Here is a 27,171-nt window from a genome sequence, read left to right on the forward strand (position 1 = left end):
ATCTTCTTTATCCATTCATCTACTGATGGACACTTAGGTTGCTTCCTTCTCTTGGCTATTGTGAATAGTGTTATGATAAACATAGGTGTGCATGTCTTTTTGAATCTGAGAAGTTGTTTTCTTTGGGTAAATTCCTAGGAGTGGAATTCCTGGGTCAAATGGTAATTCTATTTTTATTTTTTTAAGGAGCCTCCATAGTGCTTTCCACCATGGTAGAACTAGTTTACATTCCCACCAGCAGTGTAGGAGGGTTCCCCTTTCTCCACATCCTTGCTAGCATTGGTTATTCCTAGTATTTTCTATATTGGCCATCCTAACTGGTGTGTGGTGGTATCTCATTGTGGTTTTAATGTGCATTTCCCTGATGATTAGCAAGGTGGAATATCTTTTCATGTGCCTGTTGTCCATCTGAATTTCTTCTATAGAGAAGTGTCTGTTCATATCCTCAGCCCATTTTTTTTTTAGAGGGCATCTCTCATATTTATTGATCAAATGGTTGTTAACAATAAAATTCTGTATAGGGGGTCAATGCTCAATGCACAGTCATTAATCCATCTCAAGCCTAGTTCTCTTCAGTCTCCAATCTTCTGAAGCATAACGAACAAGTTCTTACATGGTGAACGAATTCTTACATAGTGAGTAAGTTCTTACATGGTGAACAGTACAAGGGCATTCATCACAGAAACTTTCGGTTTTCATCACGCATTATGAACTATAAACAATCAGGTCAAATATGAATATTCATTTGATTCTCACACTTGATTTATATGTGGATCCCACATTTCTCCCTTTATTATTATTTTTATTTTTAATAAACTGCTGAAGTGGTAGGTAGATACAAGGCAGAAAACATAGTTCAGTGTTGTAAGAGGGCAATTGTAGATGATCAGGTGTGTGCCTATAGACTATGTGCTAATCCGAGCTAGACAAGGGCAATAAAACATCCACGGATGCAGAAGCTTTCTCTCAACACAGGGGGGGGTGAGGTTCTAAGCTTCACCACTGTTGTTCCCCAATTTCTCACCTGATGGCCCCCCTGCGACTGTGCCTGTCTTAGGTTGTTCCTCCCTTGAGGAATCTTACCCGTCTCTGGCTAACCAGTCATCTTCCGGGGCCATACAGGGAAATGTAAAGTTGGTAAGTGAGAGAGAAGCCATATTGTTTGAAAAGGTTAGCTTTTTACTTCTTTGCAGATTTATGCCCTGTGCCTTGTATGCCTAGCACTTGTCTCGAGGTATCTTTACCACCTGGAGGAATTATGATACTCGGTAAATTCGATATGAGGCACGAATTCTATTTAAGGGTTGTAATTAGGAAGGAAGAAGAAAAGATATAGAGGTAGCATATGGAAGAAAACATGGGAGGATTGATTATTTCTTTGACATATCTTCTTGTAGAGTACCTTAAGTATGTATAGGTTTTAAACTAACTAACTTGTGCACACATATTAACATAATAGGAATACGGTGACATAAACAAAGCAAATCTATAATTACCATCCATCTCCAGTGAAGCCAAGAAAACCATTTAGGCACCCTAGGCATTTCTGAAAATTAGTCTATGATATGATGGATATTGTCCAACTGTACTTGAACAGTCTGAGAGAAGTCAGACAAATTAAAGCAACCCATTTCTGGGATCTGTTCACATCCCATATGTTCTTTTAACCGTAGATAGTCTATAGTCATAAGATTTTGGAGCACTACAACTTGCACCCCTCCCAACTCCTGATTGAGTCCCAACAGTACAGATCCAGTCAAATTCATTGTCTCACTGTATGCACCTGCCAGCCTAGACATCTCCCTCCTCATTCCAATGGCAAGTCCAGGAAACAGTGAGGTGGACGAAGCCACAACCGCAGCATCGCCCGGATCCCTGTGGAGGCTTTTTGATGATCATCCCCCGGCACGAGTCCTCCAGAGAGTGCTGATGCCAGAAGCTCCTCCTCATACCGTATCTTAGTTCATTTTCTGGGTATCCAAGCTAGGCCTTGATCTTCTGCATAGAAACAAACAGACCCTTTGCCCACACTTTGACATGCCCTCTATACCACTGTGTAGAACTCATTGGAGGTCAGCACACAGGAACTGATTTTTTTTTTAATCTTTAATCTACACTTACATGAAGAATACTATGTTTACAATGCTCTCTCCTATATCAGGTCCCCCGTAAAAACCACATTACGGTCACTGTCCATCAGCATAGCAAAATGTAGAATCACTACTTGTCCTCTCTGTGTTGTACAGCCCTCCCTCCCCTTTCTCCCTCCCCCCCATGCATGCTAATCTTAATAACCCCTTTCTTCTTTCCCCACCTTATCCCCTCCTGCCCACCCATCCTCCCCAGTTCCTTTCCCTTTGGTGCCTGTTAGTCCATTTTTGGGTTCTGTAATTCCGCTGCTGTTTTGTTCCTTCAGTTTTTCCTTTGTTCTTACACTCCTCAGATGAGTGAAATCATTTGGTATTTCTCTTTCTCCACTTGGCTTATTTCACTGAGCATAATACTCTCCAGCTCCATCCATGTTGCTGCAAATGGTAGGATTTTTCCTCTTCTTATGGCTGAGTAGTATTCCATTGTGTATATGTACCACATCTTCTTTATCCATTCATCTACCGATGGACATTTAAGTTGCTTCCAATTCTTGGCTATTATAAATAGCGCTGCGATAAACGTAGGGGTGCATCTGTCTTTCTCAAACTTGATTGCTGCGTTCTTAGGGTAAATTCCTAGGAGTGGAGTTCCAGGGTCAAATGGTAGGTCTGTTTTGAGCATTTTGATGAACCTCCATACTGCTTTCCACAATGGTTGAACTAATTTACATTCCCACCAGCAGTGTAGGAGGGTTCCCCTTTCTCCACAGCCTCGCCAACATTTGTTGTTGTTTGTCTTGGATGGCAGCCATCCCTACTGGTGTGAGGTGATACCTCATTGTAGTTTTAATTTGCATTTCTCTGATAATTAGCGATGTGGAGCATCTTTTCATGTGTCTGTTGGCCATCTGTATTTCTTTTTTAGAGAACTGTCTGTTCAGTTCCTCTGCCCATTTTTTAATTGGGTTATTTGTTTTTTGTTTGTTGAGGCGTGTGAGCTCTTTATATATTCTGGACGTCAAGCCTTTATCGGATCTGTCATTTTCAAATATATTCTCCCATACTGTAGGGTTCCTTTTTGTTCTATTGATGGTGTCTTTCGCTGTACAGAAGCTTTTCAGGTTAATGTAGTCCCACTTGCTCATTTTTGCTGTTGTTTTCCTTGCCCGGGGAGATATGTTCAAGAAGAGGTCACTCTTGTTTATGTCTAAGAAGTTTTTGCTTATGTTTTTTCCCAAGAGTTTAATGGTTTCATGACTTACATTCAGGTCTTTGATCCATTTTGAGTTTTCCTTTGTATATGGGGTTAGACAAAGGTCCAGTTTCATTCTCCTACATGTAGCTGTCCAGTTTTGCCAGCACCATCTGTTGAAGAGACTGTCGTTTTGCCATTTTATGTCCATGGCTCCTTTATCAAATATTAATTGACCATATATGTTTGGGTTAATTTCTGGAGTCTCTAATCTGTTCCACTGGTCTGTGGCTCTGTTCTTGTGCCAGTACCAAATTGTCTTGATTACTATGGCTTTGTATTAGAGCTTGAAGTTGGGGAGTGAGATCCCCCTTACTTTATTATTCTTTTTCAGGATTGCTTTGGTTATTCGGGGTCTTTGGTGTTTCCATATGAATTTTTGAATTATTTGTTCCAGTTAATTGAAGAATGTTGCTGGTAATTTGATAGGGATTGCATCAAATCTGTATATTGCTTTGGGCAGGATGGCCATTTTGACGATATTAATTCTTCCTAGCCATGAGCATGGGATGAGTTTCCATTTGTTAGTGTCCCCTTTAATTTCTCTTAACAGTGACTTGTAGTTTTCAGGGTATAGGTCTTTCACTTCTTTGGTTAGGTTTATTCCTAGGTATTTTATTCTTTTTGATGCAATTGTGAATGGAATTGTTTTCCTGATTTCTCTTTCTATTGGTTCATTGTTACTGTATAGGAAAGCTACAGATTTCTGTGTGTTAATTTTGTATCCTGCCACTGCTGTATTCTGATATCAGTTCTAGTAGTTTTGGAGTGGAGTCTTTAGAGTTTTTTATGTACAGTATCATATCATCTGCAAATAGTGACAGTTTAACTTCTTCTTTACCAATCTGGATTCCTTGTATTTCTTTGTTTTTTCTGATTGCCGTGGCTAGGACCTCTAGTACTATGTTAAATAACAGTGGTGAGGGTGGGCATCCCTGTCTTGTTCCCGATCTCAGAGGAAATGCTTTCAGCTTCTCGCTGTTCAGTATAATGCTGACTGTGGGTTTATCATATATGGCCTTTATTATGTTGAGGTACTTGCCCTCTATTCCCATTTTGCTGAGAGTTTTTATCATGAATGGATGTTGAATTTTGTCAAATGCTTTTTCAGCATCTATGCAGGTGATCATGTGGTTTTTGTCTTTCTTTTTGTTGATGTAGTGGATGATGTTGATGGATTTTCGAATGTTGTACCATCCTTGCATCCCTGGGATGAACTCCACTTGGTCATGGTGTATGATCCTTTTGATATACTGTTGAATTCTGTTTGCTAATATTTTATTGAGTATTTTTGGATCTACATTCATCAGGAATATTGGTCTGTAATTTTCTTTTTTCGTAGGGTCTTTGCCTGGTTTTGGTATTAGGGTGATTGATGTTGGCTTCATAGAATGAGTTTGGGAGTATTCCCTCTTCTTCTATTTTGTGGAACACTTTAAGGAGAATGGGTATTATGTCTTCTCTGTGTGTCTGATAAAATTCCGAGGTAAATCCGTCCGGCCCCGGGGTTTTGTTCTTGGGTAGTTTTTTGATTACCATTTCAATTTCTTTGCTCATAATTGATTTGTTTAACTTTTGTGTTTCTTCCTTGGTCAGTCTTGGGAGGTTGTATTTTTCTAGAAAGTTGTCCATTTCTTCTAGGTTTTCCAGCTTGTTGGCATATAGGTTTTCATAGTAGTCTTTAATAATTCTTTGTATTTCTGTGGGGTCTGTCATGATTATTCCATTCTCATTTCTGATGCTGTTGATTTGTGTTGATTCTCTTTTTCTCTTAATAAGTTTGGCTAGAGGCTTATCTATTTTGTTTATTTTCTCAAAGAACCAGCTCTTGGTTTCATAGATTTTTGCTATTGTTTTATTCTTCTCAATTTTGTTTATTTCTTCTCTGATCTTTATTATGTCCCTCCTTCTGCTGACTTTAGGCCTCATTTGTTCTTCTTTTTCCAGTTTTGATAGTTGTGATGTTAGACTTCATTTGGGATTGTTCTTCCTTCTTCAGGTGTGCCTGGATTGCTTTATACTCTCCTCTTAAGACTGCTTTCGCTGCATCCCACAGAAGTTGGGGCTTTGTATTGTTGTTGTCATTTGTTTCTATATATTCTTTGATCTCTATTTTGATTTGTTCATTGATCCATTGATTATTTAGAAGCATGTTGTTAAGCCTCCATGTGTTTGTGAGCCTTTTTGTTTTCTTTGTAGAATTTATTTCTAGTTTTATACCTTTGTGGTCTGAAAAATTGGTTGGTAGAATATCAATATTTTGGAATTTACTGAGGCTCTTTTTGTGAGCTAGTACGTGATGTATTCTGGAGAATGTTCCATGTGCACTTGAGAAGAATGTATATATCCTGTTGCTTTTGGATGTAGAGTTCTATAGATGTCTGTTAGGTCCATCTTTTCTGGTGTGTTGTTCAATGCCTGTGTGTCCTTACTTATTTTCTGCCCGGTGGATCTCTCCTTTGGGGTGAGTGGTGTGTTGAAGTCTCCTAAAATGAATGCATTGCAGTCTATTTCCCTCTTTAGTTCTGTTAGTATTTGTTTCACAAATGCTGGTGTTCCTGTGTTGGGTGCATATATATTTAGAATGGTTATATCCTCTTGTTGGACTGACCCCTTTATCATTATGTAGTATCCTTCTTTATCTCTTGTTACTTTCTTTGTTTTGAAGTCTATTTTGTCTGATATTAGTACTGCAGCCCCTGCTTTTTTCTTACTGTTTTTTGCCTGAAATATGTTTTTCAATCCTTTGACTTTTAGTCTGTGTCTGTCTTTGGGTTTGAGGTGAGTTTCTTGTAAGCAGCATATGGATGGGTCTCGCTTTTTTATCCATTCTATTACTCTGTGTCTTTTGATTGGTGCATTCAGTCCATTTACATTTAGGGTGACTATTGAGAGATATGTACTTATTGCCATTGCAGGCTTTAGATTCGTGGTTACCAATGGTTCAAGGTTAGCTTCTTTAGTATCTTACTGCCTAACGTAGCTCGCTTATTGAGCTGTTATATTCACTGTCTGGAGATTCTTTTCTTCTCTCCCCTCTTATTCCTCCTCCTCCATTCTTCATATGTTGTGTGTTTTGTTCTGTGCTCTTTTTAGGAGTGCTTCCATCTAGAGCAGTCCCTGTAAGATGCCCTGTAGAGGTGGTTTGTGTGAGGCAAATTCCCTCAGCTTTTGCTTGTCTGAGAATTGTTTAATCCCGCCATCATATTTAAATGATAGTCATGCTGGATACAGTATCCTTGGTTCAAGGCCCTTCTGTTTCACTTCATTAAATATATCATGCCATTCTCTTCTGGCCTGTAGGGTTTCTGTTGAGAAGTCTGATGTTAGCCTGATGGGTTTTCCTTTAAAGTTGACCTTTTTCTCTCTAGCTGCCTTTACAACTCTTTCCTTGTCCTTGATCCTTGCCATCTTAATTATTATGTGTCTTGGTGTTGTCCTCCTTGTATCCTTTCTGTTGGGGGTTCTGTGTATTTCCGTGGTCTGTTCGATTGTTTCCTCCCCCAGTTTGGGGAAGTTTTCAGCAATTATTTCTTCAAAGAGACTTTCTATCCCTTTTCCTCTTTCTTTTTCTTCTGGTACCCCTATAATGTGAATATTATTCCTTTTTGATTGGTCACATAGTTCTCTTAGTGTTGTTTCGTTCCTGTAGATCCTTTTATATCTCTCTGTTAGCTTGTATACGTTCCTGTTCTCTGATTTCTATTCCTTCAATGGCCTCTTGCATCTCATCCATTCTGCTTTTAAATCCTTCCAGGGATTGTTTTACTTCTGTTATCTCCTTCCTGACATCTGTGATCTCCCTCCAGACTTCATCCCATTGCTCTTGCATTTTTCTCTGCATCTCATCCCATTGCTGTTGCATTTTTCTCTGCATCTCTGTCAGCATGTTCATGATTTTTATTTTGAATTCTTTTTCAGGAAGACTGGTTAGGTCTGTCTCCTTCTCAGGTGTTGTCTCTGTGATCTTTGTCTGCCTGTAGTTTTGCCTTTTCATGGTGATAGATATAGTTTGTAGAGCTGGTACAAGTTACAGCTGGGAGAGCTTTCCTTCTTTTTGGTTTGTGGCCTTCCTCTCCTGGGAGAAAAGCGAACTCTAGTGGCTTCTGCTTGGCAGCTGTGCGCAGACAGGACTTCTGGTACCTGCCCATTTGCTACGGAGTTTATCTCCGCTGTTGCTGTGGGTGTGGCCTCGCTGGGTCTGCTCCTCCAAAATGGTTGAGCCCCGTTGGAACGGGAGCCGCTGGGAGGCTATTTATCTCTGTAATGGGTCTCTGTGCTCCCTGTTGCCCAGCGGGTTGGAGTGTCCAGAGATGCCCAGATTCCCTGTCTCTGGTCTAAGTGTCCTGACCTGCCCCTTTAAGACTTCCAAAAAGCACTCTCCAAACCAAAACAATAACAGCAACAGTGAAAGAGGAAAAAAAAAAAGAAAAAAAGGAAAAAATGCGCGATTTTTCTTTGTCCTCAGGCACCGGTTGAAGGCACCTGCTCACCAGTCTTGCTGCCTTGTTTCCCTAGTATTGGGGTCCCTGTCCCTTTAAGGCTTACAAAAAGCACTCGCCAAAGAAGGAAAAAAAAAAAGGGATAAACGCGATATTTTTTATCCTCAGGCTCCGGTCTCAGGCACCTGCTCACTGGTCTTGCTGCCCTGTTTCCCTACTATTGGGGTCCCTGTCCCCTTAAGGCTTCCAGAAAGCACTCGCCAAAAAAAAGGGAAAAATGCGCGATTTTCTTTTTCCTCAGGCGCCGGTCTCAGGCACTCGCTCACCAGTCTTGCTACCCTGTTCCCCTAGTATTGGGGTCCCTGTCCCCTTAAGGCTTCCAGAAAGCACTCGCCAAAAAAAAAGGGAAAAATGCGCAATTTTCTTTTTCCTCAGGCGCCAGTCTCAGGCACTCGCTCACCAGTCTTGCTACCCTGTTCCCCTAGTATTGGGGTCCCTGTCCCTTTAAGGCTTCCAAAAAGCACTCGCCAAAGAAAAAAGGGAAAAACGCGTGATATTCTTTGTCCTCAGGCGCCAGTCTCAGGCACCCGCTCACCGGCCTTACTGCCCTGTTTCCCTAGTATTGGGGTCCCTGTCCCTTTAAGGCTTCCAAAAAGCACTCGCCGAAAAAAAAGAAAAAAACTCTCCGGTTTCTTTCCACCCGCCGGAGCCTGGAGGAGGGGCACTCGGGTCCCGCCGGGCTGGGGCTTGTATCTTACCCCTTTCGCAAGGCGCTGGGTTCTCGCATGTGTGGATGTGGTCTTGATGTTGTCCTGTGTCCATTGGTCTGTATTTTAGGAAGTTGCCTTTGTTATATTTTCATAATTCTATGTGGTTTTGGGAGGAGAGTTCGTCTGCCGCCATCTTGGCTCCACCCCTGTAGATCTGATCTCCCCTCTGCCCATTTTTTAATCGGGTTATTTGCTTTTTGGGTGTTGAGGCGTGTGAATTCTTTATATATTTTGTATGTTAACCCCTTGTCGGATATGTCATTTACAAATATATTCTCCCATACTGTAGGATGCCTTTTTTTCTGCTGTTGGTGTCCTTTGCTGTATAGAAGCTTTTTAGCTTGATGTAGTCCTGTTTCTTCATTTTTTATTTTGTTTCCTTGCCCAAGGAGATGCGTTTATGAAAAAGTTGCTCATGTTTATATTCAAGTGATTTTTGCCTATGTTGTCTTGTAAGAGTTTTATGGTTTCATGACTTACATTCAGGTCTTTGATTCATTTTGAGTTTACTTTTGTGTATAGGGTTAGCCTAATCAACAGTCTTAAGTCACATTTAATGAAACTAGAGAAAGAGGAGGAAATGATCCCCAAAGGCAGTAGAAGGAGGCACATAATAAAGATAAGAGCAGAAATAAATAAAATTGGAAGAATAAACATAGAAAGAATCAGTGAAACATTGCAGTCTATTTCCCTCTTTAGTTGTTAGTATTTGCTTCTGTTAGAGTTGCTTCTTCAGGAACAAGCCAACCATGAAAGAGTAGCATACTGTAAGATTCCATTTATTTGAAGTTCAACATAGGCAAAACTAATCTATAGTCAGAGAAGTCAGAATAATGATTACGCATAGGAGTATGAGGTGTTATTGACTAGAGAGGACACAAGGAAACTTTCTGCAGTAATGGAAACATTTTGTAACTTGATCTGGGTGATAATCACATGGGTATATGTAAATGTAAAAATCCATCAACCTGTACACTAAAGATCTTTGCATTTTATTGTATATAAGATATTCCTCTTTTTAAAAAGATCTATCGGTTTCTAAATTAGTGCTATTATCTGGGAAAATAGTATCAAATCCATATGCTAAGTACAACAGCTTGGGATTTGTTGCTAGTTTAAACCTTAGTTAAAAGAAGTTATATTTGTAGGTATCACATGGAAAGCATAGAGCAGCTCCAGAAAGAAAAGCACACATGTTTCATTCAGGCCCACTGTGACTTGCATATGCCCCAAAGTCATTGTTTGTCTTAACTCGACTAATAAAATAACTTAATTTCGTATATTCAGATTCTAATAGGCAATTTTCTATTTCTTCTCTTCCTCTTCCTTAGTAGTATCTGATTGAACCTTATCATGGATTCTGATTTTCTTTTATTATTGTGACCCATATCGCAACTTGAATTTTTCTACTAAGCTGATAAAGTCAATCTGTAGTTATTGAGAGTGCCTTATGTGCAATCCCCAGTGCTATACATAGAGGAGTAAATATATCCCCTGCTTTTAAAAGTTGTTTAGGAGAGAAGTCAGTGATAATAGTAGAAGTAGTAATAGGAAGCAACTTTTTAATAGTACCTTTATATTTGGCACTATCCAAAACATTTTATATGAATCATGTCCTCTACTGATCACAACAACTCAAACATGTAAGATGTTAGTGTAAGACTGACAGCTTTTGTATAAGAAGAAAGATGAAGAATCTGTTATTTCAAGCAATTCAACTTTGTCCCAACTTGCAAACCTCATATCAAAATAAAGATAGATAGCTAAACTCATTCTTTTTGGAAGACTGTTTAAAGGTAATCTCTTGTAACTGAACATACCCTTGGGGATCTCATCCCCCTACACACACACACCCTGTAATGTTCTTTGTGAAAGAAGTTCAGATAAATGAATATAAGGGGTTTTTTTTCTTTTTGTAAATTGGTACCCTTATAAATTGGCACCCTTGATAACTGCCCATCTGTCTCACCACCACATTCAGTTTTGAAGTAGATGCTGTTTTTCATATTTGTTTCTCTGATGAGGAAATGGAGTGTCAGGAAATTTGAAAAACTGATGGTCAGGCAAGTTGAGTAATGTACTGTATTAATTTTTTATTGCTGTATAACTAATTACTACCAATTTGGTAGTTTACAACACCACACATTGATTAACACAGTTTCCATGGTTCATGAGTCAGGCATATCTTAATTGAGTCCTCTGCTCAGAGTCCTAGAAGGCTGCAACCAAGGGGTCATCCAGGCCATGTTGTAGTCTGGAGCTTCTAAGCTCACATGGTTGTTGGCAGAATTTAGTTTCTTGCATCTATATGCTAAATGTCTGATTTCCTTGCTAGCTGTTGGCTGGAAACTGTTCTGCTCCAGAGTTCATTTCTCACTTAACCCCCTCCTCTCGCTCTCCCACAACATGGTGGCTTATTTCTTTAAAGCTAACAAGAGAATATCTGTCTTTGGGGTGGGGAACAGACCATTACCTGATTAGGTCTGGCCCAAACAAGATAATCACCCTTTTTATTAATTCAGTCAGCTGATTAGGAACCTTAGTTACATCGGTGACATCCATTTTGCCATGTACTGTAACATAATCACAGGATTGATATCACACTCCCAGTCTTACACATACTCGAGATAATACAGAGTGGGTATACCAAGAAGATGGAAATCTTGGGTACTATCTTGGAATTCTGCCTATAAACATGTACAGTCACCCATCAAGTAATTGGCAAACAGTGTTCTCTTTGAGCAAAATCATTAAGTTGTATTGCCTCAAAAACAAAATGTTAACTACCAAAAAAAAATTAGATATATTCCAAATACCTGCCCTTTGTGGCTAATTTAACAATCAGTACCATTAAAATAAGTGTTGGCTTTGTCAATACCTAAAAGTGCACATATGTAAATAATATTAAGAAACAAAAGGAGAATATATAATAATGTATACATGCTGTTGATGTTATGTTGATAACACACAGATTAGAAAAATCTGTGATGATGTGAAATAGCTGATTTAAATTTCTAGACATTTAAAATAACTTCTATAATTTTAAAGTATAATAATTCTATAAAAAGCTAGTTTACCGTACAGAGTAGCAGATGGTAGATGCTAATTATTTGTGTTGACAGTAAGTGCTACAGAAATTCAGAATAGGGGAGATTAATGTGGGCTAGAGTTTTCCTTTAAGGGTAAAATACAGATAATTTTTTATGAAATAGTTTATGATAAATTTTGCCCTAGGACTACTTCCTTTTCTGTATAGTTTATGATAAATTTTGCCCTAGGTTCTACTTCCTTTTCTGTAGCTTGTCATCTGCTCAGTGTACAGGACTGCATGTCTTCTTCTTTGAAGAGGACCAAGTCTCCTCCCCAGATGTGATTCATTCTCACTGAAATATAACCACTTCAGCATTGCTTTAGAAACACACTTAAAATGTTTAAAATTGTCATTGTACTAGCCCTCTTTTATCAAAGAGTAGGAAACATGGTGTTGCCTTCTATCTCTGTTAGTTGACAATTCTTACAAATCAGTTCGTTTTTGGCTATTGCAAACTTGATTGGTGGAGTTTTTTTTCTCTTTTCGCTAGGATTCTTAGTTATTCATTCATTCAGTGTCTCCAGAATACATACGCATCTCAATTGTTTATGAATCAGTTCCTATTTAAAAAGAAGTTTTGGTGGACCGAATAATAGCCCCCAAATATGTCCATATTCTAATTCCCGGAACCTGTGAATATCACTTTATATGGCACAAAGGATTTTGTATGGCAAGAGACTTTACATAGCTGTTTAAGTTAAGGATTTTGAGATGAGGATATTATCCAGGATTGCTTGGGTGAGCCTGATGTGACCAAAATCGTCCTTATAAAAGGGACACAGGAGTCAGATGTCCCACGAGATAGACCAGTGCTTCTCCACATGTGGTCTCAGCAGCAGCTGCACCTGGCTACTTGTTAACAATGCAAGTCAACTCTGCTTGACGTTCTGAATTGGAAACTCTAGGGATAAAGCCCAGCAATTCATGTTTAATAAGCCTTCCAGGTGATTCTGATACATGCTAAAGTTTTAGGATCAACTTTGTAGACTATACTGCTCTCTCCCTGATAAAACAGGCTTGAGGCTAAAATATTGGGAAAGCTCACTATTGCCCTATCAAAGGTAATTTGCAACTGCTTCCTTTCTGCCTGAGTTATATCAGACTATAATCACTTGAACAGCTTCATTGAAAAATCTCTTAGGTTTATACCTGAAATTAAATATGTTTTGTTTAAATAACCACTGTTGATTAGAATCATATTTTTTTGAAAGTGGTTGGTTTTATCAGTATGCTATAAAGATATTTATAAAAACTCATCATGAGGACGGAGGAGGTCGCGCGTTTTTCCCCCTTTTTTTTTTTCTCTTTTTGGCAAGCGCTTTTTGGAAGCCTTGAAGGGACGGGGACCCCAGTGCTAGGGAGGCACGGTGGCGGGACTGGTGAGCGGGTGGCTGGGACCGGTGCCTGAGGACAAAGAATATCCCCCATTTTTCCCTGCGGGACCGGTGGGCGGGTGCCTGAGACCGGCACTTGAGGACAGAGGAAATCGCGCGTTTTTCCCCTTTTTTTTTCTCTTTTCTGCGAGTGCTTTTTGGAAGCCTAAAAGGGACAGGGGCCCCGGTGCTAGGGAGGCAGGGCGGCGGGACTGGTGAGCGGGTGCCTGGGACCGGCACCTGAGGACAAAGAATATCCCGCATTTTTCCCTGTGGGACCGGTGGGTGGGTGCCTGAGACCAGCACCTGAGGACGGAAGAAATCGCGCGTTTTTCCCCTTTTTTTTCTCTCTTTTTGCCAAGTGCTTTTTGGAAGCCTTGAAGGGACAGGGACCCCGGTGCTAGGGAGGCAGGGCGGCGGGACTGGTGAGCGGGTGCGTGGGACCAGTGCCTGAGGACCAAGAATATTGAGCGTTCCTTCCCTGCGGGACCGGTGGGTGGGTGCTTTTTGGAAGCCTTGAAAGGACAGGGACCCTGGTGCTAGGGAGACAGGGCAGCAGGACCAGTGCGCGGGTGCCTGGGACCGGCACCTGAGGAAAAAAAAAAAAAAAAATCGCGTGTTTTTTCTTTTTTTTTTCCTTTCTGTTCCCTCTCTCATTGTTGCTGTTGTTGTTTTGGTTTGGAGAGTGCTTTTTGGAAATCTTAAAGGGGCAGGACAGGTCACTTAGACCAGAAGCAGGGAATCTGGGGATCTCTGGGCACTCTAACCCCCTGGGCAGCAGGGAGCACAGAGGCCCCTTACGGAGATAAATTGTCTCCTGGCTGCTCCCCCTCCAACGGGGCTCCACCATTTTGGAGGAACAGCCCCAGCCAGGCCAAGCCCACAGCAACAGTGGAGATAAACCCCAAAGCAACTGGGCAGGAAGCAGAAGCCCTGTCTGCGCACAGCTGCCCAGCACAAGCCACTAGAGGTCGCTATTCTCCCAGGAAAAGGCTACAAACCAACAAGAAGGGAAGCTCTTCCAGCGGTCACTTGTACCAGCTCTGCAGACTATCTCTATCACCATGAAAAGGCAAAACTACAGGCAGACAAAGATCACAGAGACAACACCTGAGAAGGAGACAGACCTAACTAGTCCTCCTGAAAAAGAATTCAAAATAAAAATCATGAACATGCTGACAGAGATGCAGAAAAAAATGCAAGAGCAATGGGATGAGATGCAGAGAAAAATGCAAGAGCAGTGGGATGAGATGCAGAGAAAAATGCAAGAGCAGTGGGATGAAGTCCGGAAGGAGATCACAGATGTCAGGAAAGAGATCACAGAAGTGAAACAATCCCTGGAAGGATTTATAAGCAGAATGGATAAGATGCAAGAGGCCATTGAAGGAATAGAAGCCAGAGAACAGGAACGTATAGAAGCTGACATAGAGAGAGATAAAAGGATCTCCAGGAATGAAACAACACTAAGAGAAATATGTGACCAATACAAAAGGAAAAACATTCGTATTATAGGGATACCAGAAGAGGAAGAAAGAGGAAAAGGGATAGAAAGTGTCTTTGAAGAAATAATTGCTGAAAACTTCCCCAAACTGGGGGAGGAAATAATCGAACAGACCATGGAATTATACAGAACCCCCAACAGAAAGGATCCAAGGAGGACAACACCAAGACACATAATAATTAAAATGGCAAGGATCAAGGACAAGGAAAGAGTTTTAAAGGCAGCTAGAGAGAAAAAGGTCACCTATAAAGGAAAACCAATCAGGCTAACATCAGACTTCTCAACAGAAACCCTACAGGCCAGAAGAGAATGGCATGATATACTTAATGCAATGAAACAGAAGGGCCTTGAACCAAGGATACTGTATCCAGCACGACTATCATTTAAATATGATGGTGGGATCAAACAATTCCCAGACAAGCAAAAGCTGAGGGAATTTGCTTCCCACAAACCACCTCTACAGGGCATCCTACAGGGACTGCTCTAGATGGGAGCACCCCTAAAAAGAGCACAGAACAAAACACACAACATATGAAGAATGGAGGAGGAGGAATAAGAAGGGAGAGAAGAAAAGACTCTCCAGACAGTGTATATAACAGCTCAATAAGCAAGCTAAGTTAGGCAGTAAGATACTAAAGAAGCTAACCTTGAACCTTTGGTAACCACGAATCTAAAGCCTGCAATGGCAATAAGTACATATCTTTCAATAGTCACCCTAAATGTAAATGGACTTAATGCACCAATCAAAAGACATAGAGTAATAGAATGGATAAAAAAGCAAGACCCATCTATATGCTGCTTACAAGAAACTCACCTTAAACCCAAAGATAAGCATAGACTAAAAGTCAAGGGATGGAAAAACATATTTCAGGCAAACAACAGTGAGAAGAAAGCAGGGGTTGCAGTACTAATATCAGACAAAATAGACTTCAAAACAAAGAAAGTAACAAGAGATAAAGAAGGCCACTACATAATGATAAAGGGCTTAGTCCAACAAGAGGATATAACCATTCTAAATATATATGCACCCAATACAGGAGCACCAGCATATGTGAAGCAAATACTAACAGAACTAAAGAGGGAAATAGACTGCAATGCATTCATTGTAGGAGACTTCAACACACCACTCACCCCAAAGGATAGATCCACCGGGCAGAAAATAAGTAAAGACACACAGGCACTGAACAACACACTAGAACAGATGGACCTAATAGACATCTATAGAACTTTACATCCAAAAGCAACAGGATATACATTCTTCTCAAGTGCACATGGAACATTCTCCAGAATAGACCACATACTAGCTCACAAAAAGAGCCTCAGTAAATTCCACAATATTGAAATTCTACCAACCAATTTTTCAGACCACAAAGGTATGAAAGTAGAAATAAATTCTACAAAGAAAACAAAAAGGCTCACAAACACATGGAGGCTTAACAACATGCTACTAAATAATCAATGGATCAATGAACAAATCAAAATAGAGATCAAGGAATATATAGAAACAAATGACAACAACAACACTAAGCCCCAACTTCTGTGGGATGCAGCGAAAGCAGTCTTAAGAGGAAAGTATATAGCAATCCAGGCACACTTGAAGAAGGAAGAACAATCCCAAATGAATAGTCTAACATCACAATTATTAAAACTGGAAAAAGAAGAACAAATGAGGCCTAAAGTCAGCAGAAGGAGGGACATAATAAAGATCAGAGAAGAAATAAACAAAATTGAGAAGAATAAAACAATAGCAAAAATCAACGAAACCAAGAGCTGGTTCTTTGAGAAAATAAACAAAATAGATAAGCCTCTAGCCCAACTTATTAAGAGAAAAAGAGAGTCAACACAAATCAACATAATCAGAAATGAGAATGGAAAAATCACGACAGACTCCACAGAAATACAAAGAATTATTAAAGACTACTATGAAAACCTATATGCCAACAAGCTGGAAAACCTAGAAGAAATGGACAACTTCCTAGAAAAATACAACCTCCCAAGACTGACCAAGGAAGAAACACAAAAGTTAAACAAACCAATTACAAGCAAAGAAATTGAAACAGTAATCAAAAAACTACCCAAGAACAAAACCCCGGGGCAAAACGGATTTACCTCGGAATTTTATCAGACACACAGAGAAGACATAATACCCATTCTCCTTAAAGTGTTCCACAAAATAGAAGAAGAGGGAATACTCCCAAACTCATTCTATGAAGCCAACATCACCCTAATACCAAAACCAGGCAAAGACCCCACCAAAAAAGAAAATTACAGACCAATATCCCTGATGAACGTAGATGCAAAAATACTCAATAAAATATTAGCAAACAGAATTCAACAGTATATCAAAAGGATCATACACCATGACCAAGTGGGGTTCATCCCAGGGATGCAAGGATGGTACAACATTCGAAAATCCATCAACATCATCCACCACATCAACAAAAAGAAAGACAAAAACCACATGATCATCTCCATAGATGCTGAAAAAGCATTTGACAAAATTCAACATCCATTCATGATAAAAACTCTCAGCAAAATGGGAATAGAGGGCAAGTACCTCAACATAATAAAGGCCATATATGATAAACCCACAGCCAGCATTATACTGAACAGCGAGAAGCTGAAAGCATTTCCACTGAGATCGGGAACCAGACAGGGATGCCCACTCTCCCCACTGTTATTTAACATAGTACTGGAGGTCCTAGCCACGGCAATCAGACAAAACAAAGAAATACAAGGAATCCAGATTGGTAAAGAAGAAGTTAAACTGTCACTATTTGCAGATGATATGATACTGTACATAAAAAACCCTAAAGACTCCACTCCAAAACTACTAGAACTGATATCGGAATACAGCAAAGTTGCAGGATACAAAATCAACACACAGAAATCTGTAGCTTTCCTATACACTAACAACGAATCAATAGAAAGAGAAATCAGGAAAACAATTCCATTCACCATTGCATCAAAAAGAATAAAATACCTAGGAATAAACCTAACCAAGGAAGTGAAAGACTTATACTCTGAAAACTACAAGTCACTCTTAAGAGAAATTAAAGGGGACACTAATAAATGGAAACTCATCCCATGCTCATGGCTAGGAAGAATTAATATCGTCAAAATGGCCATCCTGCCGAAAGCAATATACAAATTTGATGCAATCCCTCTCAAATTACCAGCAACATTCTTCAATGAATTGGAACAAATAATTCAAAAATTCATATGGAAACACCAAAGACCCCGAATAGCCAAAGCAATCCTGAAAAAGAAGAATAAAGTAGGGGGGATCTCACTCCCCAACTTCAAGCTCTACTACAAAGCCATAGTAATCAAGACAATTTGGTACTGGCACAAGAACAGAGCCACAGACCAGTGGAACAGATTAGAGACCCCAGAAATTAACCCAAACATATATGGTCAATTAATATTTGATAAAGGAGCCATGGACATACAATGGCAAAATGACAGTCTCTTCAACAGATGGTGCTGGCAAAACTGGACAGCTACATGTAGGAGAATGAAACTGGACCTTTGTCTAACCCCATATACAAAGGTAAACTCAAAATGGATCAAAGACCTGAATGTAAGTCACGAAACCATTAAACTCTTGGAAAAAAACATAGGCAAAAACCTCTTAGACATAAACATGAGTGATCTCTTCTTGAACATATCTCCCCGGGCAAGGAAAACAACAGCAAAAATGAGCAAGTGGGACTACATTAAGCTGAAAAGCTTCTGTACAGCGAAAGACACCATCAATAGAACAAAAAGGAACCCTACAGTATGGGAGAATATATTTGAAAATGACAGATCTGATAAAGGCTTGACGTCCAGAATATATAAAGAGCTCACACGCCTCAACAAACAAAAAACAAATAACCCAATTAAAAAATGGGCAGAGGAACTGAACAGACAGTTCTCCAAAAAAGAAATACAGATGGCCAAGAGACACATGAAAAGATGCTCCACATCGCTAATTATCAGAGAAATGCAAATTAAAACTACAATGAGGTATCACCTCACACCAGTAAGGATAGCTGCCATCCAAAAGACAAACAACAACAAATGTTGGCGAGGCTGTGGAGAAAGGGGAACCCTCCTACACTGCTGGTGGGAATGTAAATTAGTTCAACCATTGTGGAAAGCAGTATGGAGGTGCATCAAAATGCTCAAAACAGACCTACCATTTGACCCAGGAATTCCACTCCTAGGAATTTACCCTAAGAACACAGCAATCAAGTTTGAGAAAGACAGATGCACTCCTATGTTTATCGCAGCACTATTTACAATAGCCAAGAATTGGAAGCAACCTAAATGTCCATCTGTAGATGAATGGATAAAGAAGATGTGGTACATATACACAATGGAATACTACTCAGCCATAAGAAGTGGAAAAATCCAACCATTTGTAGCAACATGGATGGAGCTGGAGAGTATTATGCTCAGTGAAATAAGCCAAGCGGAGAAAGAGAAATACCAAATGATTTCACTCATCTGAGGAGTATAGGAACAAAGGAAAAACTGAAGGAACAAAACAGCAGCAGAATTACAGAACCCAAAAATGGACTAACAGGTACCAAAGGGAAAGGAACTGGGGAGGATGGGTGGGCAGTGAGAGATAAGAGGGGGGGAAGAAGAAGGAGGGTATTAAAATTAGCATGCATGGGGGGGAGGGAGATAGGGGAGGGTGGGCTGCACAACACAGAGAGGACAAGTAGTGACTCTACAACATTTTGCTAAGCTGATGGACAGTAACCGTAATGTGGTTGTTAGGGGGGACCTGATATAGGGGAGAGCATAGTAAACATAGTATTCTTCAGGTAAGTGTAGATTAAAAATTTAAAAAAAAAAAAAAGAAAGAAAGAAAGAAAAGGGGGATTACTCCTTAACAGGATAAAACTATTGGTAAATCAAAGATCAACGCATGCTTTAAATATCCTTAATGTTGATCACTTAAAGGGTGTCAGATGATCAGCTATGGAGGTACTCTTTTCTGATAATATTCCTTTCTCTTAATTAAAAAAAAAAAAAAAAAAAAGCAGTTACTGTGTGCTGACCTCCAATGAGTTCTGCACAGTGGTATAGAGGGCATGTCAAAGTGTGGGCAAAGGGTCTGTTTGTTTCTACGCAGAAGATCAAGGCCTAGCTTGGATACCCAGAAAATGAACTAAGATACGATATGAGGAGGAGCTTCCGGCATCAGCACTCTCTGGAGGACTCGTGCCGGGGGATGATCATCAAAAAGCCTCCACAGGGATCCGGACGATGCTGCGGTTGTGGCTGCATCCAGCCCACCATCTCGTGGACTTGCCATAAGAAGGAGGAGGGAGATGTCTAGGCTGGCATGTGCATACAGTGAGACAACGAATTTGACTGGATCTGTACTGTTGGAACTCAACCAGGAGTTGGGAGGGGTGCAAGTTGTAGCACCCCAAAATCTCATGACTATAGACTATCTATGGTTAAAAGAATATATGGGATGTGAACAGATCCCAGAAATGGGCTGCTTTAATTTGTCTGATGGTTCAAGTACAGTTGGAAAATATCCATCATATCATAGATAAATTTTCACAAATGCCTAGGGTGCCTAAATGGTTTTCTTGGCTTCACTGGAGATGGCTGGTAATTATAGATTTGCTTTGTTTATGTCACTGTATTCCTATTATGTTAATATGTGTGTGCAAATTAGTTAGTAGTTTAAAACCTATACATACTTAAGGTACTATACAAGAAGATATGTCAAAGAAATAATCAATCCTCCCAAGTTTCCTTCATATGCTACATCTATAGCTTTTCTTCTTCCTTCCTAATTACAAACTTTAAATAGAATTCGTGCCTCATATCGAATTTACCGAGTATCATAATTCCTCCAGGTGGTAAAGATACCTCGAGACAAGTGCTGGGCATAGAAGCCACAGGGCATAAATCTGCAAAGAAGTAAAAAGCTAACCTTTGCAAACAATATGGCTTCTCTCTCACTTACCAACTTTACATTTCCCTGTATGGCCCCGGAAGATGACTGGTTAGCCAGAGACGGGTAAGATTCCTCAAGGGAGGAACAACCTAAGACAGGCACAGTCGCAGGGGGGCCATCAGGTGAGAATTTGGGGATCAACAGAGGTGAGGCTCAGAACCTCACCCCCCCTGCTTTGAGAGAAATCTTCTGCATCCGTGGATGTCTTGCTGCCCTTGTCTAGCCTGGATTAATACTTAGTCCATAGGCACACACCTGATCATCTGATCATCTACATTTGCCTTCTTACAGCACTAAACTATGTTTTCTACCTTTATCTTGCATCTACCTACCACTTCAGCATTTTATTAAAAATAAAAATAATAATAATAATAGGAGAAATGTGGGATCAACATATAAATCAAGTACAAAAATCAAATGAATATTCATATTTGACCTGATGGTTTATAGGTCATATTGCATGATCAAAACCGAAAGTTTCTGTGATGACTGCCCTTGTACTGTTCACCATGTAAGAATTTATTCACTCTGTAAGAATTCGTTCACCATGTAAGAACTTGTTCGTTATGCTTCAGAAGATTGGAGACTGACGAGAATTAGGCTTGAGATGGATTAATGATTGTACATTGAGCATTGACCCCCCTATACTGAATTTTATTGTTGTTAACAACCATTTGATCAATAAATATGAGAGATGCCCTCTCAAAAAAAAAAAAAAAAAAAAAAAAAAAACTCATCAAATTTACAGGAGTAGCTAACGTCCTATTCAGTGTAAGATGAAATGTTTTACATCAAATCTCATGCTGTGTAATGGCCAATCAAAGGATATTTCAAAGAGTATTTAAGGTGTCTGAATGGATTTCTCGGCTTAGTATTCAAAATTAAACGTTTTGAAACATTAACATTTAAAGCTTTTGTCTCTTCTCAAAGCTGATTTTATGTAATCCCCATTATTTGCAACTCCTGAAATCTTGCTTAAGCAGCAAGCATCAACACTTTTTCTCATACTTGTGTATTATTTAAAATTGGGTTTAGCTTTGTGGCACATGACTGATTAGCTGTGTGAATCCTATTATTAATTATTTATGAAGACAAAACAACAAATTTTTGTGTGTAAACATATATCACTGATTTCTGAAAAGCCAAAAAAAAAAAAAAAGAAAGAACTTGTTGCATTGCACTCTTATTGACAAGTGATATTGTGGTTCTTTTTAGGCATCCAATCGGAAAAGCACTCTGCAGTCTTCATCAGTAGAAATGGATGGTTCCTACTTGAGTGTAGCTAAACCACAAACCTACTATCAAACCAAGCAGAGGGCTAAGTCTGCAAACCAGGATTCAGTTTCAGAATCCCTTGTGGAGTTTAAGAATAATTCTTTGAAACCAGCAGCCCTTCATTATACCAAAGAGGATCTAGACACAATTCTGTCAGAGACCAGAGCATGTAATTTTGGATCCCCAGGGAAAAAATTAGTAGATGCAGTCCCTACAGGGAAAGCCCCACCAGAGGAAATGAAGATGAAGGAATGCCAACACCTGAAGCCTACTCTGTCTAGTCACTGTTGTGGTCATAGACTTTCTGAAAATGCAGATCATGTTCATGAGTGCCATCCTGTAAACATGGCCCCTCAATATTCCAGGGCATACCCAGAATCATGCAGTTATTGTGGGCTTTCCTGGGCATCTCTGATGCATGGTCAGGGGAAACTGCACTCTAGTGAAACTGAGGTCAAAAAGCAGCTTTCAGAAGAAAGAAGGCATCAACTTATGCTTCAGAAAATGGAGCTTGAAATTGAAAAGGAGCGCCTTCAGCATCTGCTGGCCCATCAGGAGACAAAGCTTCTCCTAAAACAGCAGCAGCTTCATCAGTCTCGACTAGATTACAATTGGTGAGTCCTACCTGTTCTTTTAGCAATGTCTGCAGCTTAGAGAAAGTATAAAATGACTTCTGTGTTGCTATAACAGATGTGTAGGAACAGAGGATCCTCAGGATCTTGGCTTGTGCAAGATACATAACAACTATGACTACTAAGTAAATCCACTGTCTCCTTTGGAACCCTTGAAAAATTACCTTGTTCAAAATGTTAGTTTAGAATATCTACTTCTGAGCACTCCAGTGTAATTTTTGCTGGATAACTGAGACAGTATTTTTAAATGATATTAGTCATTACACAAAATCCTTTGCTGTTTGCCGTCATTGTAGAGATTATCAGTTATTGAGTAAAAGGTTGAGACGTTAGGATATGGAATTGGAATGTGATAAGCTGTCCTCATTCCACATTTATGTCTATCTGTCATAATCTAAAATATAGCAAGTGATGAGAACCTTCTAATTCAGCCTTTTCTGGTCATGAAGCATAACCAGTTCAGTATCAAATTCTTGTAAAGTTACACACATTTAAATTGTTCTTCCCTAAGAACAGTGTTTCAAAATCTAAATTGCTGTTTTGATACTATATAGTCCAACATAGTTTCACCTGCAAAGTCATAAAGTTTGCTATTTTACTCTGTTCCAGCAAAATTAGTAATAAATCAGGCACAATTGTATTTGAAACACAATGAAATATGTCATTTATGTCCTTAAAAAAAGTAAGTTGCAAGTTTTTCTAGAGAAGTGCTTGCATATATATATATATATCCCTTCCATTTCCTTCTTGGTCAAATTTACCATTTCCCTTTTGAACCCATCCTATACAGACACACTTAATACAAGTGTTATTTTCTTTTATTTCTTGGAGTTATTTTTCTTTACAGCCTCTGACTAATGTTTTTTAGATTCTAACTTCTTTGAGAGTTCCATCTTGAAATTTTTTTCCTTCAGGTTAACACTTATTTTCTTGGAATCAGAAGTGATCTACCTATTTCTCTTCCTTCATGATCAGACAGTTCTGTGATTCACTGTCAAAACCTCGAGGCTTTTAAAATAACTGAAAATAAAGCCTTTTACAACAAGATTGTCACCAAAGGCCAAGATTTGCTTCAACTTTATGGCTCTAATCTCTAATACTCCAGTTAATCTGTAGTCTCTCTTGACAACTTCATTCAACAAACGTTTATTGAATGTGTATGACTTGTGAGGACTCATTGTAGGTGCTTGGGATAGAAAAAATGAATCAGATGTGGTCTTTAAAGAGGGCACAGTCTAGCAGGGATAATGGATAATTTTAGAATAGACACTGTTCATTTGAACAGCACTGTATATTCAAATAATGCTGCATAATGACAGTAAAGTCCTTATGTGTTCTTGATCATCCTAGAATAGATGAAAAGCTATGAAACACAGCTTTTGAGCAAGTTTTGTGTATGCATATATTGCAATTTTTAGAGCTTCTATAAACTTTTTATTTTGAAATAATTATACATTCATAGAAAGCTATGAAGTGATAGGAAGAGGGGCTCCGTATACCCTCACCCAGTTTTCTACATCTTATATAACTGTAATAAAATAGCAAAGCCAGTAAATTAGCATAGTATAATGTGTATATATAATTTTATACCATTCTATCACATGTGTAGATTTGGATAACCACCCCCACAATCAGAATACAGAAATATTTCATCACTATCAAGATTTCCTTTCTACTGTTACAGTCACCCTACCCTCTTCTTCCTCCACCATCCCTAAGTCCTGGGAAACACTAATTTGTTGTCTATTTCTATAATTTTGTCATTTTGAGAAGATTATATAAAGGGAATCATACAGTACTCAAACTTTTGATATTGACTTTTCTTAGCAAAATGCTCGTGAGATCCATCTGGACTGTTCCATGTATTGTGCCTTTTGTTTGTTGAGTAGTATTTCATGAAATAATTATACCATGATTTGTTTAACCATTCATCTATTGAAGGATGACTTGGTTGTTTCTAGTTTTTTTCTGTTATAACTAGAGCTACTGTGTACATTTTTATGCAAATTTTTTATAGACTAAGGTTTTCATTTCTATAAATGAAAGCAAGGAGTATGATTGCTTGATCATATAGTAAGTGAATATTGAATTTTCTTAAACTAAATATACATTTAGCTTATATTTCATTTAGTTTAAAATATTTTCCCACCAGCAGTGTCTGAGAGATTATTGTTTCTCTACATCCTTGCTGCCATTTGGTATTGTCACAGATTTTTATTTTACCAGTTTTAATTTGTAGTGATATTTCATTGTGGCCTTAATTTCTCTTTCCTTAATGGCTAATGATGTTGAATGTCTTTTCATTTGCTTGTTTGCCCTCCTTCCACCCTTTTGTATAAATTGTCTCTTGAAGTATCTGTTGCCCATGCAGGCATACCTCAAAGATATCATGCGTTGCATTCCTAATGACTTCAATAAAGTGAGTCAAATAATATTTTGGTTTTCCAGTGCATATTAAATTATGATTACACCATACTGTAGTCTGTTACAAAGTGTGTAATAGCATATGTCTAAAAGAATGTGTATACCTTAACTAAAAAAATACTTCATTGCTAAAAAATGCTAACCATCATCTGAGCTTTCAGTGAGTCATAATCTTCTTGCTGGTGGAGGTTCTTGCCTCAGTGTTGCTGGCTGCCGACTGACCAGGGTGGTGGCTGCTGAAGGTCAGGGTGGCTCTGGCAATTTCATAAAAGAAGGAAACAATGAAGTTTGCCATGTCAGTTGACACTTACTTCCACAATTGATTTCTCTGGAGCATGCAAACCTGTTTGATAGCATTTTACCCACAATAGAATTTCTTTCAAAAATGGAGTCAGTCCTCTCAAACTCTGCTTAATGCAAGTTTATGTAATATTCTAAATCCTTTGTTGTCATTTCAACAATATCTTAGTATCTTCACCAGGAGTAGATTACATATCAAGAAACCACTTGGTTTTCTCACCCATTAAAAGTAACTCCTCACCCATTCAGGTTTGATCATGAGATTGTAGAAATTCAGTCACTTCTTCAGGCTCCACTTCTAGTTCTATTTGTCTTGCTATTTCCACCATATCTGGAAATCTGCAGTTACTTCATGCACTGAAATCTCGAACCCCTCAAAGTCATCCATGGGGATTGGAATCAACTTCCAAACTCCTCACTAGTATTAATATTTTTACCTCTCTCAGTGTTGAATGTTCTTAATGGCATCTAGGATGGTGAATCCTTTCCAGAAGGTTTTCAGTTTTTTTGTCCAGGTCCATCAGAGGAATCACTATGTATGGCAGCTATAAAGTTATAAAGTGTATTTATTAAATTAAAGGACTTGAAAATTAAATTATTCCTTGATCCATGGGCTGTAGAATGGATGTTGTGTTAAGCAGGCATGAAAACAACATTAATCTCATTGTACATTTTCATTAGAGTTTTTGAGTGACCAAGTACATTAGCAGTAATATTTTGAAAGGATTTTTTTCTCTGAGAAGTAGGTCTCAACAGTGAGCTTAAAATATTCAGTAAATAAAGCTAGGAACAGATACGTTGTCATTCAGACTTTGTTGTTCCGTTTTTAGAGAACAGGCAGAGTAGATTTAGCATCGTTCTTAGGAGGCTTTCAAGGATGGTCCATTAGCACTGGCTTCAGCTGCAGTAACCCTTAATGAGAGGCTCAGTCTGTCTGTTGAAGCTCTAAGGCCAAGCATCAACTTATCTCTGGCTATGAAAGTCCTAGATGTCATCTTCTTCCAATACAAAGCTGTTTCATCTACACTGAAAATCTGTTGTTGAGTGTAGCCACCTTTGTTAATTATCTTAGCTAAATCTCCTGGATACTTTGGTGCAGCTTCTACATCAGCACTTGTTACCTCACCTTGCACTTTTATGCTATGGTGATGACTTCTTTCCTTAAACTTCATGAGCCAACTTCTGCTAGCTTCCAAGTTTTCTTCTGCAGCTTCCTCACCTCTCTCAGCCCTCACAGAGTTGGAGAGAGTTAGGGCCTTGCGCTGATTAGGCTTTGGCTTAGGGGAATGTCATGGCTAGTTTGATCTTCTATCCAGACTACTAAAATTTTCTCCATATCGCAATAAAGCTGTTTCACTTCCTCATCATTCATGTGTTCACTGGCATAGCACTTTTAATTTTTTTCAAGAACTTTTCCTTTGCATTAAAAACTTGGCTAACTGGCACAAGAGGCCCAGCTTTAACCTGTTTCAGCACTTACCTTCCTTTCCTTACTAAGCTTAATCATTTCTAACTTTTGATTTAAAATGAGAGACATGATACCCTTCCTTCACCTGAACACATTTATTGATTAACTTTGCCATATGGTATGGTGGTTGCAGTTTTTGGTGCCCTAGAACAGTTACAATAGTAACATCAGCAATCATTGATCACAGATCACCATAAGAAATATAATAATGCAAAAGTTTGAGATGTTGTAAGGATTATCAAAGTATGATAGCAAGAGACAAGGAAGGAAATGCTTTTGGAAAAATGGTGCTGATGGACTTGCTTGATGCAGGGTTGTCGCAGACCTTAATTTGTAAAAAATGCAATATTTGAGAAGTACAATTTATTGAACAGCAAAGTTCAATAAAATGAGGTAAGCCCAAATTCTAATTGGACTGTCTGAGGTTTCTTCACTGTTGAGTTTTGAGAGCTCTTTATATATCTTTGTCAGGTATGTGGATTACAAATATTTTCTCTCAGTCTATAGCTTTTTAATCTCTTAATAGGATCTTTCACAGAGTAAAAGTTAAAATTTTACATGTTTTCCTTGTAGATTATA

General features: G+C 39.0%; 1 protein-coding gene across 8 annotated transcripts in view; it reads left to right on the forward strand.

Moving 5' to 3' along the window:
* KIAA1328 (KIAA1328 ortholog) overlaps window positions 1-27,171 on the forward strand; it is a 356,434-nt gene that overhangs the window by 210,899 nt on the left and 118,364 nt on the right. For all 8 annotated transcript variants that reach the window (XM_073212937.1, XM_073212929.1, XM_073212930.1 and 5 more), the window contains one exon: window positions 21,709-22,382. In XM_073212937.1, coding sequence (XP_073069038.1) covers window positions 21,709-22,382 — 674 coding nt within the window. The remainder of the gene's footprint in view (window positions 1-21,708; window positions 22,383-27,171) is intronic.

This window comes from Manis javanica, chromosome 9 (genome assembly GCF_040802235.1).
Source record: "Manis javanica isolate MJ-LG chromosome 9, MJ_LKY, whole genome shotgun sequence".
Classification (NCBI taxonomy): domain Eukaryota; kingdom Metazoa; phylum Chordata; class Mammalia; order Pholidota; family Manidae; genus Manis; species Manis javanica.